General features: G+C 40.5%; 1 protein-coding gene across 3 annotated transcripts in view; it reads left to right on the top strand.

The window, feature by feature from the left end:
* Positions 1–17,355, top strand: part of LOC124277351 (regulator of G-protein signaling rgs-2-like) — a 126,320-nt gene that overhangs the window by 73,931 nt on the left and 35,034 nt on the right. For 2 of the 3 annotated variants that reach the window (XM_046713006.1, XM_046713004.1), the window contains exon 2: positions 5,308–5,492. In XM_046713006.1, the coding sequence (XP_046568962.1) occupies positions 5,308–5,492 (185 nt within the window). The remainder of the gene's footprint in view (positions 1–5,307; positions 5,493–17,355) is intronic. The other variant, XM_046713005.1, reaches the window with a different exon arrangement.

The raw sequence follows: 17,355 nt of genomic DNA, 5'->3' as shown, positions 1-17,355 counted from the left end.
GGACCTTTTCGAAAATATTTTCCGAGCACTCCCACATGTCCCTCGAGGAAGATTTTATGTATACTTCAGTCGCCTGGCAACGCTTTCATTTCTCGTGGGTGTGGAGGACAGCCAGGTCAGATTTCAACCAAGCCGCTCGTGTTTTGCCGAACAGCCTTATACATTACAGAAACGGCGACTTTTGATGGACACTTTTTAATTACGTCAGTGGACTTCTTTTTGTCTAGTAAACATTTGATCTAACATGTATTTGTCGCATCAAAATTGATTAAATATCAGTTAATTCCAGCCAGATTAATAATTATAGGTCTGAGTTTAAAGGATTATCCAATTTTGCTCTTAGGACTTGTTCTAGACATGTATGATTCGACGTTAACATACTGATTCTTTTGACATTATTTCTCTGTGTGTGTCGAAATTACAGCATATTCAGTTATACGTTCCATACCAGCTTCGACAGCTCTCTATATTTTGACACAAATGCACCAAACATGCAACTGAAATTGAATAACTTCTAACCAAAGTTAATTAATGTTACGTAAGCTTTAGTATGGAACTGATCCTTATGCTTTTCGACATTATAGGATGTGTAGAGGAAGTACTTGGCTGTTGTGTACAACAGTGAGGCATGAATGTATTGAGAATAGAAGAAATTTTTAGTCTTTCTATCAAACGAACTACCAACATCAATATCCTGCGTCTGTCATAATCACAAAAAGATCAAAGTCACATGATACCACTGATTTGGCAGAGTTGTTGCCCCTCCCCGGGAACAATAGACCAACGCTTAGTCCCTGAATATATATATTGATAGTAACAAATAGACCCATTTAAATTGAAAAGGAGCCCCCGTGAGTTGAGAGATTCAGGGGAAATCTAGACTTGCTTCATTTAGGGCTTTAGCATTGCAGAGATGGCTAGGCTGTAGGGAAACTAATGTGGGTCAGGGACTGTGAGACAGACTAGGGGAACAATTGTGACTGCACGAAGTAAGAATAAGGCTATCGGTTCAAGTATAGTTGAAGGAAACAAAAGGACTACTGCAACTTTTGCTGAAGTTTATTGTTTTTACAAACAGTAAGAATCCAATGTATCGACTTGAGAGTATAGATCTTGATATTGCTTGGAACCGTTTGGTCAAACCAGAAACAGACTCCACTAAATCAGTAAATAGTGAGTGAGTTAGTGATTTTACGCCGCTTTTAGCAATATTCCAGCAATATCACGGCGGGGGACAACAGAAAATGGGCTTCACACATTGTACCCATGTGGGGAATCGAACCCGGGTCTTCGGCGTGAGAAGCGAACGATTTAACCGCTTGGCTACCCCACCGCCCCCAGTAAAAAGACTACATGATCCAGAGATTCAAATTTGCAAACAAGGGATGCTTTAAACATTTTCAGGCAAAACATATTTCCCCAACGTCCTACAATGTTTCAAATAATTTCATTCCACTGGGGGCGGTGGGGTAGCCTAGTGGTTAAAGCGTTCGCTCCGATATCGTTAACCGATTCATCGATTTTATACATAGATGTTTGCTTGAAGGTTGTTTCAAGGCATATAAAGTCTTTCTAAAAGTTTTTGGAAGAAATTTCCAAGTGAACTCACAAACGACCAAAATAGTGACCGAAGCAATTCCCTAGTTAGACTTGTACCATATGTTCTTGTGTCTTTTTGAAATGAACTATTGACTTGACTTTGCATGTGTTTTGATAACGGCCCCGGTGGTGCAGGATACGGGCACCATTAGCGAGCACCTGCCATCATTAGAGTTTAGAACATGAGCTTGTGATATTAATTTTAGTTGAAACAGTACAAGCGACACAACTTACAGCAGAGATTTCTATGATTAGACGTTGGTCGTTGACAGATGTGTTTTTGTGTCCTAACTCGTACCCCGAGCCCCAATCAAAATAATGGTGTACGTAATCACACACAAAACAATTGCAAATATATTTCGATGAAGAAATGATCGCCATTATGACCTTGTATCCCAGTTTCTTGAATGACCTTTCCGCTCAGATATTTAGTCACGTTTTGAACCTCATGACCTTGACCTACATTTCATCGATTTCGGTAGTATTCCATATGGGCATATTAGTTCAAGCACGAAACGGCTTAGACTGACAATGGCTTGATGTAAAGTAAGATTTCCTATTGCGGTACTAGTTACCGATAACATATCTTAAACGTAGCATGTTTCTAAACATTAGCGATATCTATTGTCATGTGTTTTGGCCACAATGGTGGTCAGTGACGTCAAGGTGTACCGGCGGTGATCAGCCTCTGCTGACGGACTGTTTGTTATGCATGACACACATTAAAAGAGGTACCCTGGACAATACAGATATTCATTGGTATATTGAACCGAGCGTTGCGCTATATTCATTAGTCTTCATGTTCTAACAGTTGGCACCGTCAGATGTTGTAAAACGTTACTACGATCTCTTTGAGCCTGAGCCATCTCTGTTTTTATCGTTTTCTTTCGGTAAGAGTAACCTTTTGATAGAAAGTAGTGTATTGGTTGCATATAAAATACATGAAACATTACTTAGGACCAATATGTGTCTAGTTGTCCATGTTAATGGATAAACGAAACGAGGTGAGGAGAAATAGGGTTGATCGGGGTTGACGATTATTTCACTTATGCACGAGTGAGTGAGTGAGTGAGTTGGGCTTAAGGCTGCTTTGAATAGTACTTTAGTAAGACACGACTTATCCGCTTAATGTGAGAGAAAGTTTAAATGGTGCAGGTACCAGATTTTACTACTTTGCGGAAACCCATGAGAAGGGTTATGGTGCTGACAAACCTTGAGACATACTGGGAGCCGGGATTCGAACCGTCAATCAAGGGTTTCTCTCACGCAAAAGGGACGTAACCCTGCAGTGATTTGTGTCGCCTTTGGTGACGAAACCACCTGTGCCCCACTTACATATCGAGGTGCACTGCTTAGAAATGATGTCTGTATGCGTGCATGTGTGTTTGTGTGTTACTCTCTCCTTCTCTCTCTCATTTCTGCCCGGTAATAAGAAGGTACTTGTTGGTCCCTGCCTGGCGCTCGGCATTAATGGGTACAGCAAGGACTGGTCGGCTCGGAGTCAGTATAATGTGTCTGTGAGGGGTATTCATGCTTAACTGCGGCATCAGTGAGCTCAGTGACGTAGTACTACAAAATCATCTTGCAGTACAAGCAGCCACACATACACACGCATACATGTACGTCGTCATATGAGCGAAATATTCTTAAGTACGACGTTAAACCCAATTTCACCTCACCTTTGCATGCTGGATTGTCTGGTCTAATCTCGATTATTACAGACGCCGTCATTAAGTTGGAAAATATGCCGAGAGCGGCTTTAAACAACAAATACACAAACAAACAAATTCGTTTTGGGTTGTTGGTTGTTTTTGTTTTTTTGCTTGGCTACTGAGAAACTCTGGCGCAGTTTCACAGTTTCTCAGATACAGCATCCGAGCCGACCAATCTTTGTTTCACACCCAGTATCTCAAGTAATCGACCCGATGGAGTATCTGGGTCACAACAGATCCCCGAGCCAGTATCACATGCTCGTCTTACAAACAGATTTAAGTAGGGATCAGGCGCTATCTTCCTGCGTGTCAGTCTGCCCTACTGGGGTCCGTTGTTGCTCATGCTTTAAGGCCCTGGTTTGCATCGTCTCTGTGAAATGAAAATGATTTTGTTCTTTTTAAAAATTTCATGTTTGGGATTTACTCATCATTAAGGTGGGCTGAGGAGGTAAGTGAGTGAGTTTAGTTTTACGCCGCTTTTAGCAATATTCTAGCAATATCACGGCGGGGGACACCAGAAATGGGCTTCACACACAGTACCCATGTGGAGAATCGAACCCGGGTTTTCAGCGTGACGATCGAACGCTTTAACCACTATGCTAGCCCACCGCCCCTGCGGAGGTAAAAAGTAAGTGTGTAGGGGAATGTCGAATGTTATAGGGTGCGTCTTTTATGTTGTATCATTAGCAAATTAAAAGCCAGGTGGGTTATGAGCAATCTTGTTTGTTTGTTTGTTGGTTGTTAATATCGCGGCGGTCTGTAAACGATCGAGTCTTGACCAGACAATCCAGTGATCAACAGCATGAGCACCAATCTACTCAATTGGGACACGACACCACCAGATCTCGTTATTCGCCTCTTACGACAAGCATAGGTTGCTGAAAACCAATTCTTTGGAAATATTTTCGACCTGGCTCGTTCCCGTGGCTGCATCACCCGAATGCTACCTGAAAAGATCATGACTTAACATAGTTTCAGAGGATGAAAGTCCTCGAATGGCAATACTGTTAAACCATAGGGCGTAGTGGGTTGAACAGCTCATTAAAGTGATCGAATTTCAGATTTGCCATTTCAAACGTTTCATATATTTTTTTGCAAACGATTCTTACATATCCGTTATGATTACACCTGGACACAGAAACAAGTGGTGAAACGCCGTGAAGCGTTGCATTATGAACGATGCAAATATCAATTTCTGATTGACCTTGACCTTGCACCTAAGACACCTGGATCCGTGCAATCAGTATCATTGTGTGTAGATAACTTAAGTCGGATTTATACTTATGAGTGTCGTGTATTAAGAGACACAGTCGGCGAGGTGATCGCGAATGGTGTACGGCTTTTCTGTCAAACCTGGCGTCCCGGCTATGGATACTACGGGTCTGAGACGACATTGTACCTATCGTTTTTTCACTTTCTGATGTTTAATTCAGATATTTATTCAGATATTCAGAGCTGCATGTGTTGTCAGGTTTTTAATGACCGCATCTGGTGTAATTGTACTTTCTAATGTTTCATTCAGATACCAAGGCTGCATGTATTTTCATTTTTATGAATTTGGCGTGCGTTAGGAATGGACACATGCCATATATTTATCCCGTGTCATACGTACAGCAAGGTTGTGATTCAGAAGCGATCATCTTCGTCGTCGTCGTCGTTCATGTTGTTGTTCTTCTCATTCTTCTTCCACTCCTTTGTTTGATCGACCCATGAAGTTCTGGGTTAGAATTGATCTTCAGTAACCCATGCCTGTCGTGAGAGGCGACTAACGGGATCGGGTGGTCAGGCTCGCTGACTTGGTTGACACATGTCATCGTATCCAAGTTGCGTAGGTCGATGCTTATGCTGTTGATCACTGGATTGTCTGGTCCAGACTCGATTATTTAACTACCGCCGCCATATAGCTGGAATATTGCTGAGTGAGGCGTAAAACTAAACTCACTCACTCACTCACCTTGTTTGGTCATTATTGTGATAATTATTTTTATCATTCCAGATGAGTGCTGCCACTGTGCTGCACAGACAATCGTCGGGGTCTACGGACAACGACGTGAGGATGCGGAACAATCGGCCTGTTGGCGGGGGGCAGCAGCCGACGTCCACGGCGGAGTCGCCCCCATCGTCCCCAGGGCAGTCGGCGGAGAGGACAACACGGGGCTGCTGCTTCTGCTGGTCAGTAGGGTAGGGACCATTCGTTATCTCAACACTTTCTTGACCACGTTTTGTTACACTTGACTTCTTAACGCACATTCCTGTGTCAGACTGATGGCCTTGGGGTTTTCAGCATTTAACATGTACAGTCTACATTGCCCGTCGGCAAGACCTACAACAAAGATGTTTCATGTTGAACGCCAGAGAGTGAAGAAAGAAAGCGAGTGATTGAGTTTATTTTACGCCGCCTTTATCAGTATTCAGTTATATTACGGCGTGTCAGCTTCTTATGCCAATCTCAGACGTTTACCTCTAATGCGATAACCTGGATTACGATGTTTGGGTATGGTCATGATAAACCATGTTTCATGATCAAATGCGGGATTCGAACCCACGACCAACAAATTCGTGCATAGAAGAAAGGGGCATTTGCACAATTCATGCACCCAGTCATTAAAACGTTGCATCAAGTACAGGGCATTCCCTACCCGCGAGTGAGTGATATAGTTTTAAGCCGCTTTTAGCAATATTCAAGTAAGATCACGGCGTGGACACAGGCGATGGCAATATCCTACCCACGTAGGGAATCGAACCCAGGTCTTCGACGTTCAACCGCTAAGGCTTACCTCACCACCATTCACCCAGTAGGGCGTTTAGAAGATGTTATACGGTATACGGCTGTCCAGGTCATGTCTCATATCAAGAGAGAACGTTAGATAATGCACATTGCCTTGCTATGTGGGCCATGTGAAAGTCCCTGTTGTAAACACGATGGTGACTTTAGGACAATTACTGGTCTATGGCGATTCATTAAGAGAAGAGTGCTTGTACTCAGGCCTGTACAAAACCCTTTCTGTAGCTACCGTGCCAAATGTGCTCATTGGCTGATCGTAATTACCATGGAAACGGGCGAGATCACTATACAGCACGTGCTAAACAAAGGCATATGGGACTCACATGGATGTAAATGTTCCTTTTGGTTTATTCTTCCCACACAAGGCGTTGGAATTCAATGAATTCGTTTTCAAATGTTATCATGTCAGAATTTGGATGTTAATGTTATGGGCGCATTGAACTTTGTTTTGAATGCGTGACACCTTTAAAAAATAAAGCTTTCCTTTTAGACATTTGTCATTTCAAAACATTATTTACACATGCAGCACCTGTCTAAATGGTTGTACATATATGCGCGGAAGATCCAATTTTTATTAAGGAATATTTTTAGAATGACTCGGTTTGGATTATTTGTAAGAACGAAATAGTTTTGAATGTTACGTTTCTATTTTCATAGTACTGTAGAAACATGATGTTACAAGGTCATTCGACATATGCCACCGTACTTCGAGACAAGCGGTGTACTGATATATGCTCAGTATGCCAGTAAGGATTATTCTGTGATCATGGATTCATGTAGTTTTAAACAACATATTGCGTAAATAACATTCACAGTGGAAAGATTTCGTTAGAGTAGAGTCCCTTAGGCGTTTCAGAACCTATAATCGTGTTTCGAATCCCGGTTCATTAGGGTCATAAACGTCTAATATTATTCAAAGTAGCGTTTAACCAAAGTCACCTTAATTACCTACGTGATGCAGTCTGTAAGAATCAATACATTCTTGCATGTGCACTGGAAACGAGAAATAACGGTTAAGATGAGTTAATAATCATAGTTCATGTTATTCGATAAAGACTGTAATGAAAGTCATAATATTGATATTGAAAAGCTCAAACAGTCCCATGCTCGTGCACCTTCATTCTGTGTCATGAATTCACGAAAATAGGCCTGTATACCTTCTTTGATGCATTGCGCTTTAAGCGGTAAATGCTTGTATACTTAGTGCAGCATATTTACTGGCCTTTCCAGAGTAGGGCGTTATCTAGGGTAGAATAACCTTGAATTAACCTCTTTAGTGCCAAAATCCTAGCCACGCTTAAAGTCGTGTTATGAATTCCGTATAATAGGAAATACCTCAATGGTCAATGAAAAACAACGTACAGCATTACAACACGAGAAAATCCGTTCCCTCTCGATGCCCGTGTGCCACCCACGCAAAAGCATTCGCTCCTGATCATTGAGCTTTGTTATCGGATTGGAGCATGAAAGGTCCTAATGCTGATTCCTTGTAGATGTCCACAGCTGATAATGTAGCGATAAGTACCATTACGCCAATGGTGAAGCACCGTTGCTCGCACTGCGCCGCTATTTGTATGCATTTGTATGCTTTCAAGCAACACAGATGGATGCAGCTGACAGTTTCTTGAATAGTGGAACCCCATTGTAATTATGCTAGGTTCACAGACTAAAGAACCTATGTGTGCGTGCGTGTGGGAGTGCGTGTGCGTGCGTGTTAATACTATTTTTTCCTGAATTGTTGAAAAACAAATTTGCCTCACATTTAACTTTCATGTCTATTGTGTGGTGACTTGGTTAGTGTTGTTATTTTATTCAACACAAAAGTTAAGTATTTTTGATCAAGGGACTTAAATAATGGTGTTATTTTTCCAGCACAAAAAATAGTTATATTTTTTAAATTAATGATGTTATTTTTCCAACACGAAAAATAGATAATTTTTATTAAGGGACTTAATTACTGCTGTTATTTTTCTAACACAAATAATAGATAGTTTTTATCAATGAACTTACTAAATGCTGTTATTTTCCCAACACACAAAATGATAATTTTTATCATGGGACTAAATAAATGCTGCTATTTGTTCAACACAAAAGTAAAATATTTTGATCAAATGATCTTTTAGAATGTAGTCTTCTCCAGATAAAACTAAGACGACTCTTATTTGAGCTTTGTAACTATGCATCCATAAGCTTTGTCGTCGATAAACAGGCGCTTGTACACCACACGTCCATTGAACGTCGCGTTCAATCATATCTGTAAGACGTGGACGGTGACAACACTGCTGTGTTCCAAGCTTTGCAACATCATAGATCGTGGCGTTTCCCTCAACGTCAGCGACAGACTTCAAAGTGTTAACCTTTCCAAGAAAAGAAAATCCAGATGAAACATTGATTTAATATATCCAACCATGTTCCTGGTGTAAGGCAAGTTCATCTTATGTTCATCTCAATCAAACTATTTGGCCTCAAACAAACCCTATTCCTAAACATAGCGTCGGAACAAGGGTTTAAAAAAATCAATCGCAACAGAAGCTGTTCTGAGAGAACCTCAACAGCGCGCATGCTTACTCGTTATTATAATTCTATTGACCTCTTATGGTATGGATTCGGTTTCCATAGCAACGGACAAACATAACAACGACCAGAGTTCCCAGCGAGCTGTTCTTCCACGAGTATGACTGTGAGATATGACAATATAATTACTGATTATAATTGCATGGTTTGTGCCATTAAAAGGTCATAACGCACACTGCCGGGAACATAAGGTTAATCATGGTGCCATATACATGCTAATGTGCATCACTGAATGTGTGGTGGTTACATGGGATGACTGGAGCAAGCACAGGCTTATTGTTTATGATAATGGAAATGATATAATATATTTATATATAATGCAATAAGGTTGATTGAAGCGTTCCATCAACTGACTTTTTATGACTAATTTGGATGGGAGCTGATTCTATAGATTTACTGTATAACAGTCAGCATGTATTGCGTTATAAATCATTCAGAGAAATGTAACGTGCTGGAAAAATTCATGCAGCCTTGTTATGTGGTCACGTCACATCGAGTCGCAATGAAGTACATATTTTCGAAGACATATAGAATATATCTGAACGATATATACAGTTTAACACAGTTTTGTCTAAGCTGACGGGACCTGCATATGTTATCCACGTTGTCCGAGTTTGGATAACCGCAAAAACGCTCAAGACTAGATAAGGATAACTCAGTTTCAAATTCGACACATAAATGTTCGACACAACGAAACCAGCCCCTGGCATCAATTCCACATCAGCTGTCAAACAATCAAACAAACTTTGTTTCTTAACACGAAATAAGAAGGATTTGTGTCCATTGTGTTCAAGCCTATCTGGAACAACTATGAAAGTGTTTCTTAAAACATGGCATATATAGGGTTAAACCATTGAATAGCTGATGCCAATGTTCGAAATATGCCTAAACGTAACAGGTGAAACTGTTCGAAATATGCTTACTATTATATGAATAGCATATGAAACCGTCTCAAATATGCCTACTATTATATGAAAAGCAAATAAAACTGTTCCAAATATGCCTATTATTATATGAATAGTAGGTACAATTGATAAATTGTGCCTTTGATGATATGAATAGCAGGTGAATCTGTTCGAATATGCTTACTATTATATGAAAAACAGGTGAAACTGTTCCAGATATGCCTACTATTATATGAATAGTAGCTACAACTGTTAAAATTATGCCTTGTGTGATATGAATAGCAGGTGAAACTGTCCGAAATATGCCTAGTACTATGATATGAAAAGCAGGTTAACTGTTGCAAATATGTCTATGATGAATTTGTTTAGCAGGTAAAGCCGTTCAAACTGTGCTTTGATTATATGTGTTGTAGATGTAACTGTTCCCGATCAGTCATCGATTTATGCATTGCAGCAAGCTGTTCCAGCTGGGTCTTTGATTGTATGCAGTGGAGATGAAACGTTTCAACATGTGACATTGATTATGTGCACAGCAGACGAAACTGGTCAACATGAATTTAGAAAACAAGTATTTCCAGCTCAAAAGCTTCCATATTTACTGTCTTACCCAAAACCAAACATTCCCCTTGCCTGCGGAGTAGGCAAGATGAAAAAACTAACATACCCATGAGTACAAAACAAATACTTTTTACACCAGTGTATTGAGTTACACTTACACTGAACGCTAATTATAACATTATGGAGGATATTGTAAAGATAATTGCCCGCTGGACAATATTGACATAGACATCTCTTTTTGTAAATTATACACATGTTTCTCGAAAAAACACTTGTGATTATCAATTAATGAAGGGACAAAGTATTTGTAACTGAAACATTTGAAGGGATTCAGGAAACAAGGTTACATTTTCAAAGTGATTATATTTTCTGCAGAAACTTTCCGCTCAGTCCCTCCACATAGAGCAGCATTATAAATACCTTAATATAGTCTTGTTGACCTTGGAGCTGGACACTTGCTAAGTGGATCACCAAGCCTCGTTTCAGTTCATGTAGCTTGTTTCTGATTGGTCAATGATTATTGACGGGTCGTTGTAGACTTGCATCAGTCTCTGTTATAAGTTCCGAGCATTGTTTCATTTTTCATAGCTGGAAGTGTTATGAATTATTAAGCTCTGTACAAAATTGATTCGTTTGTCATCGCAGTTTGTTTATCTCATGTTTCAGATGCCCTAGACATTTATCAAATATCGAATGAGACTGATCCGACTAGGGCCGTGTTGACTGGTCAGTGGAATGTAGGCCTTACTCTTTCAAACTGGTGGATCCATTGACATCATTATAACAATGATCCACTGGGTCCAGGGTATCATTGAACTAACCCTGGATACCCCCTACAGCAATAAATCCATCGTTAATAACCAAGTGGTATATTACACCAAGGGTCAATCTTAATCAAATATTAACAGCAAATATCTACCGTGTCCAAATATTGATAGTGAGATGATTGTAGTGTTTCTTGCCACAGACGTCTTTGACAAATGTCGGACCGATTTGCCAGATCTGCCGAAGTGCCAAAGTAGAAACGCCATAAATTACCTCACTAATATGGTAGGCATCGGTGGAGATATTGATCGTGCTCAAAGCTTGAGTAGTACATCAGCACCATGGCAATCATTGCGGTAGACTAGATACGCTCTCTACCTACCGCTGATTGAATGATGGACTAACTACAGCTGATTAATAGATTATTGGGATCCACGATGCCCCGTGTTCTTTCCTGTCAACAACCCCAAGCCTTAGATGTGTGTTACGGTTACTGAAATATATTCACGGTTTGATATCACAAACCATGTACATTGCATCAGATAAAATATACACACGGGGTAATTCATGCGAGAAAGGGTGGTGTTCAATCAGCAACGTTTGGTTTTCCATAGATGAATTTGATCACATTCTCAACTGATTTCTCTTATCGTTGTATGTTGTGGTTTCTTCTAGTTACTCCATGCACTGATTTTCTATTCAAAGAGTGCGAATGGAGGGTGCTACCGGTAAAGCAGGAAGTACGTACCATTTTTGTGAACACCTGGTGTCATCGCTTATTTTCAGTGGTCCATTTTACATCTATATTGCTCTGTACGCGAAATGAAATCTGTTTCTTGTGAAAGTCATAGCTTCATTCTTTTGCATTGATGGCTTGTATTGTGTTGCTCGTGTCAGAATACGATTCATCACCCTTCCTTGGCAGGACACCAAGGCATTTACATGGAAAAAGCATATTTTACCTTTGATGGAGTATGTTTTTACTGCGCTTTTAACAGTCAGTATTCCATCAATATTAGGGGATTGTGAACATGAGATATGAGAATGGAACCCAGGCTTTGGCGTGACAAGCGAACACTTTGACACCCAAGATACCCCACCTCCCTTAGTGTTATAGGATCCGGAGGGTTGGGGGTGGGGTAGCCTAATGGTTAAAGCGTTGGCTCGTCACGCCGAAGACCCGGGTTCGATTCCCCACATGGGTACAATGTGTGAAGCCCATTTCTGGTGTCCCCCGCCGTGATGTTGCTGGAATATTGCTAAACGCGGCGTAAAACCAAACTCAGTCAGTCAGTCAGTCAGTCAGTCAGTTATAGGATCCGGAACAATTCATTTAGTTTCCAGTGCTTACTTATCTATCGTGAGATGACTAAATATGTAATATACTGAACGAAATAATTAAGGGAACATCGAGGAACATGCCTTTCTGGCAATGTTTTTGTTTTAACTGTAGCTGTAAAGGACTGTGGAACTCTTATGTCTTAACTTTAACTGTAAAGGACTGTGGAACTCTTAGTGGCAGCAATTCCATGTGTATAGTCTTTTATTCCAATTACTACATACCCGCTTATATTGCCGATTGCTGCTATGCAGTTTCACAATATACCTTGATATATGTCAGTGACTGTGTATAAATATTTAACCCAACTCACCCTTGTAGAACCGGTGGCCGTAAAACAACATTATTTTGAGACAATAACAACAGACGTCTTCCATGAATCATTGATCAAGAATGAGTAAGTGAGTATGGTTTTACGCCGCTTTTAGCAATATTCCAGCAATATCACGGCGGGGGACACCTGAAATTAGCTTCACACATTGTACCCATGTGGGGAATCGAACCCAGGTCTTCATCGTGACGAGCGGTGATCAAGAATGAAACCTTAGGCGCAGGATTATAGTGATTGCTAGTAATGTGTCTGTCAGTGACCATTTATGTTACGTGTTGTTGAAGAACGTATCTAAGCAACGGGTTGAAAGATACATAAATCGGTTTCTAACATAAGCTACACTTGAGCCATTTCTGCATCAAATCGATGCATATTTCGTCTACTTTCTTGTTTTCAATCGCGCAGAAATATATAAAACATCGCTGACGAGGTGATCCAGCTTGCTACTTACGGGTCATACTTCAATAAATAAGAAACCCTCCCCAAAATGGTTTCAACCATAGCTTCGGATTGTCAAGTCGACGATGGAAATGCAAACTACATACGATCATAAAAAAGTCATACAATTACGACACAGACGTAGGTAATTTCAGTTGAGAAATGTATAAATGAATTACAATAAAAGAAAAGTAGTCCGTCCTAATCCTACTATGAGTCATCAGCATGGGTCCTGAGTAGTTCATGTTGACCTTCCCCGACCGCGTCATACCAAAAGACGTTAAAATATGGTACTTGTTGGTCCCTGCCTGGCGCTCGGCATTAATGGGTACAACAAGGACTGGTCGGCGCGGAGTCAGTTTAATGTGTCTGAGTGGGGTATTCATGCTTCACTGCGGCATGGTATCTCAGTGGGCTAGCACTATAAAACCAGCTTCAGTCTGGGCTAGTACAAGCAGCTGCACATACACATACACACGCATGCACGTCGTCATATGAGCGAAATATTCTCAAGCACGACGTAAAACCCAATTTCACCTCACCTCACCTCACCTCACCTCATGGCGAGCTTGCAGATATTCGTAGTACCAGAATACCAAACTGGTTTGTTTATAAACAAACACCTGGTGTCATCACTGCTTGAGTGAATATTGCTTTGTGACGCACTGGTTTTGTCGCAGGTACACACAGCGACCATGGCTATTAGAGCTGTGACGATACATCGTAGTATCGATAATCGTGATACTTTATCTGACGATAAACATATCGGCACTTTATTTCGTATCGTAATATGTTTCATTGTCCTTAAAATTGTTAATTTCCACTAGAAATTGACGGTTATGTCAACATTTACACTGTTACTTGCTATATAAATATACTTTTTAAAGAGTATAACTAAAGATTGCATATTGTGATATGTATCGAATCGAATCATATCGTTACAAGATATCGCGATACGCATCGTATCGTGAAATGTCTGTCTCGTCACACCTCTAATGGCTATTTGATCTATTTACTGAACATATAGTTGTAACCGTACAAGGTGTTTTGTGATTTCTCATAATCATGAAGTTTTTGTCGATTGATGTTTTAGGGTAAAACAATTCTTTTTAATGTTTAGTACACTCCGGCACATGAGAGTGACCTTGAACTGGATATACGTATCAGATCAATAGTGAGATTTCCTATTAACATTTAAGCAGATTTGCTATGACAGGGCATCATCCGTAGTGTTAAACTGCACACACTGTTGGCTGCTGTAGTTATCGTGTACACCAATCATTCCCTGCTAATCCTATTATCTTTATGTATAGAATCTTAATGTACAGCTTAACTGTTGAATATGACCAGAGGAAAGTGTACTTACTCTGTTGTCGTGAACTCTCGTCGGGGTGTTTCACTAACGTCCGCATCCTCCACCGTATAGGAGCGAGTTAATGAGTGTGATGGGTTCAACCCCGTTTTGAACAGTTTTCAGTAACAACGCAGCGTGTTGGCTTAATGTGTAAGGAACACCTACAGGAGGTCAAACAAACGTCGACCATTTTTGTGACCAGCACGCATACAGTGCCGACAATTCAAGGAACATAATTAAGGGACCCTTAAGATACAAAACTCTACTACGACAATCCCGGCACCTTCGGCGACTGGCCCCTGTTGTAAGTTAATACTGTGGTGTTATTTATGTCTTAAATTGTTGTTTATATTCGGTTGGTATAGAAACTGATCCATCAATGAAAATAACTTGATAGTACACGGATCGCTCAGTGTTTTATAGCACCGTCATTCGCTGTTCAGAATGAATTCCCCCTTGCTATGACCCAAGGTTGTCCAGTACGACATCCAAGCGTGGGGGTTCTGGAAAGTCGATGATGTCACACCGTGTGTCACATTGGAATTTCCTCACACATAAAAGTCTGATATTGTGTGATGCTACTGTGATATTGTGTGATGCTACTGAGAGTTAAACCCCATCTTAAAATAAGTAACAGAACCCTTACAACGCCCATACGAAAACTAAACCTGCCTACCATCAAACTGTTTCAAAGGCTTTAATGAGACTTTATTACTGTAGCTCTGATCAAGCAACTTTTGTGCCAGAGCCGTATGAGTGTCTCTGAAGTCTTCGTAAAAAGGGGGCGGTGGGGGAGCCTAGTGGTTAAAGCGTTCGCTCGTCACGCCGAAGACCCGGGTTCGATTCCCCACATGGGTATAATGTGTGAAGCCCATTTCTGGTGTCCCCGCCGTGATGTTGCTGGAATATTGCAAAAAGCGGCGTAAAACCAAACTCAGCCGCTCACTCATCACGTTAGCACACACTTTCATACAGCATACAGAGTTCGCTCTTGTTTCGATGCTGGTTACGTCAGCGTCATACCCGTGCTCGTTGTGTCGTTACATTGTCTGCGACATACATCGTCTCTATCTTCCCCCATCCCCCACAAAGCTGACAGGATATGACGTAACTGATAGACTGACCAAAGCGGCTTTACACTCCATGTAATTTATCATATTGTGTTGACAGTTCTCGCAACAGCACTCACTTACAAAGCATTGTTCGGAATCGTACAACAGACTCTGATTTTAGCAGAGATTTCTAATGATTATGGAATGTGTTATTTAAAAGAGGTAGCGAGGTGGGTGCTTCGCTATGTATTGGCGGTATCCATTAGGCGAAGACATTAACTTAGATTCTCCTGAATGTAACATGGCCACGATGGCATGGAATGATGTAAGGGACAGTCGCGTTCTCTAGATCTCGCGAAATGGTTTGACTAAATATGCAGAGAATACGTGAAATCGAAATCGAGAGAAGACGAGAGTTTGACCAAATCACGCTTTCTCGTGAGATCATGCCCACTGCATTTGTAAAGCTAGTTTCCAGAGATCGATATCGCACGTTTGCAAGGACGCGAGTATGTCCCTTACAGTATTCCATATGGTCGAGAGAAAAGTCCAACGAGAGCTCTCGTCAAGGTAAATATGCACGACATTCTCAGTTAGGTCTGAACGTCTTTGTCATAATTAACCCTAACACATTTTGCACTGGGTTGCTGTTGAGGGTTATTGAAGTATGTACGACAAGACCGTCCTTTGTGAACGCACATTCAGCAATTCAGCATTCAGCATTCAGCACCACTGTTGTCAGTACACCCAACAACCCTTTATAATTTACCGCATTCTATCAAAGCCACCATAGAACGACAAAAACATAGGCTTGCAGTCTGAAGCCTGTTATTGATGGCGTGGATACTTCGAGGATGCTTTAATTGAATACACTGTTCAAATATGCAAAATTTAAAATTTTCCAATTACGAGCTTATAATCAAACAATCAGACAAATTATTAATGGATAGGAATATTATTTTAACTGAGCGAATGTTTCCACACACTACTGCAGTTTAGGGTTGTGAACACAGAGGCGAGATAGCGTGTGTACCTCAAAAGTTCTTTGAGTAAAACTACAGGCTGCTGTACCGACACATGCTCTATTTAAAACACAAATGCCGATTTAAAAAATAAATGCCGATTTCATCCAATGTGTGGTCCTTCTCTGACATTCTTATTCACAATGACAGAATACGATTCCTTTTATTTAATATATCAAATTTTCCTTTCATAAATTATAATTCGTATAGTATATCTGAATATATATGTACTTAAAATGTTAATGTCATTGTGTGCTAAGTCGCCAGCAGATGTAACCATTCAAACAATTCTATTGCCTATGCATGTTGATGCCTGATTCCAAAGTCCATGTCTCCGGCTGATCATACCTTTGAGCACGTTATTCCAATACATACATTATATCTAACGAGTCTTCATAGTATTCCGACAATTGGCATTTATCTTTTTGCGTTTGTTTTCTTCATCCCAATGGATGGGATTTGATTGAGGGTATGTTTTGAAAAAGGGACTGCGTAATTTGAGAAATGAACAATGATGACATGTTATCAGATGTGTTCATACGAATGATTGTTTTAATGTCAACACTTGCGTGATCTGGCATCGAGAAATCTATAAAGCTGACATGTTTCAAGGGCGTTTTTAAGACTCGTTACACCTGTATTTGACAAAAGTCAGTTTTAGAAGATGTAGACAACACAGAAGTATGATGAATGGTTATCTTGGATCAAGGAACTCCTCATGACAATGTGTGAAGCCCATTTCTGGTGTCCCCAGCCGTGATATTGCTGGAATATTGCTAAAAGCGGCGTAAAACCAAACTCACTCACTCACTCATATGGACATTGTGTCCCCGACGTTCGAGAAAGCAGCCATTTTCACCCATTTTGCCAACCTTGTGCTTTTGGTCTTTTTAGAAGTAAAACAGACTCATGGAAACGAAT

The sequence above is a fragment of the Haliotis rubra genome, unplaced genomic scaffold, assembly GCF_003918875.1.
Source record: "Haliotis rubra isolate DU_JTF1 unplaced genomic scaffold, ASM391887v1 Scf220, whole genome shotgun sequence".
Lineage (NCBI taxonomy): Eukaryota > Metazoa > Mollusca > Gastropoda > Lepetellida > Haliotidae > Haliotis > Haliotis rubra.
This window is presented reverse-complemented; position numbering and strand designations above follow the sequence as displayed.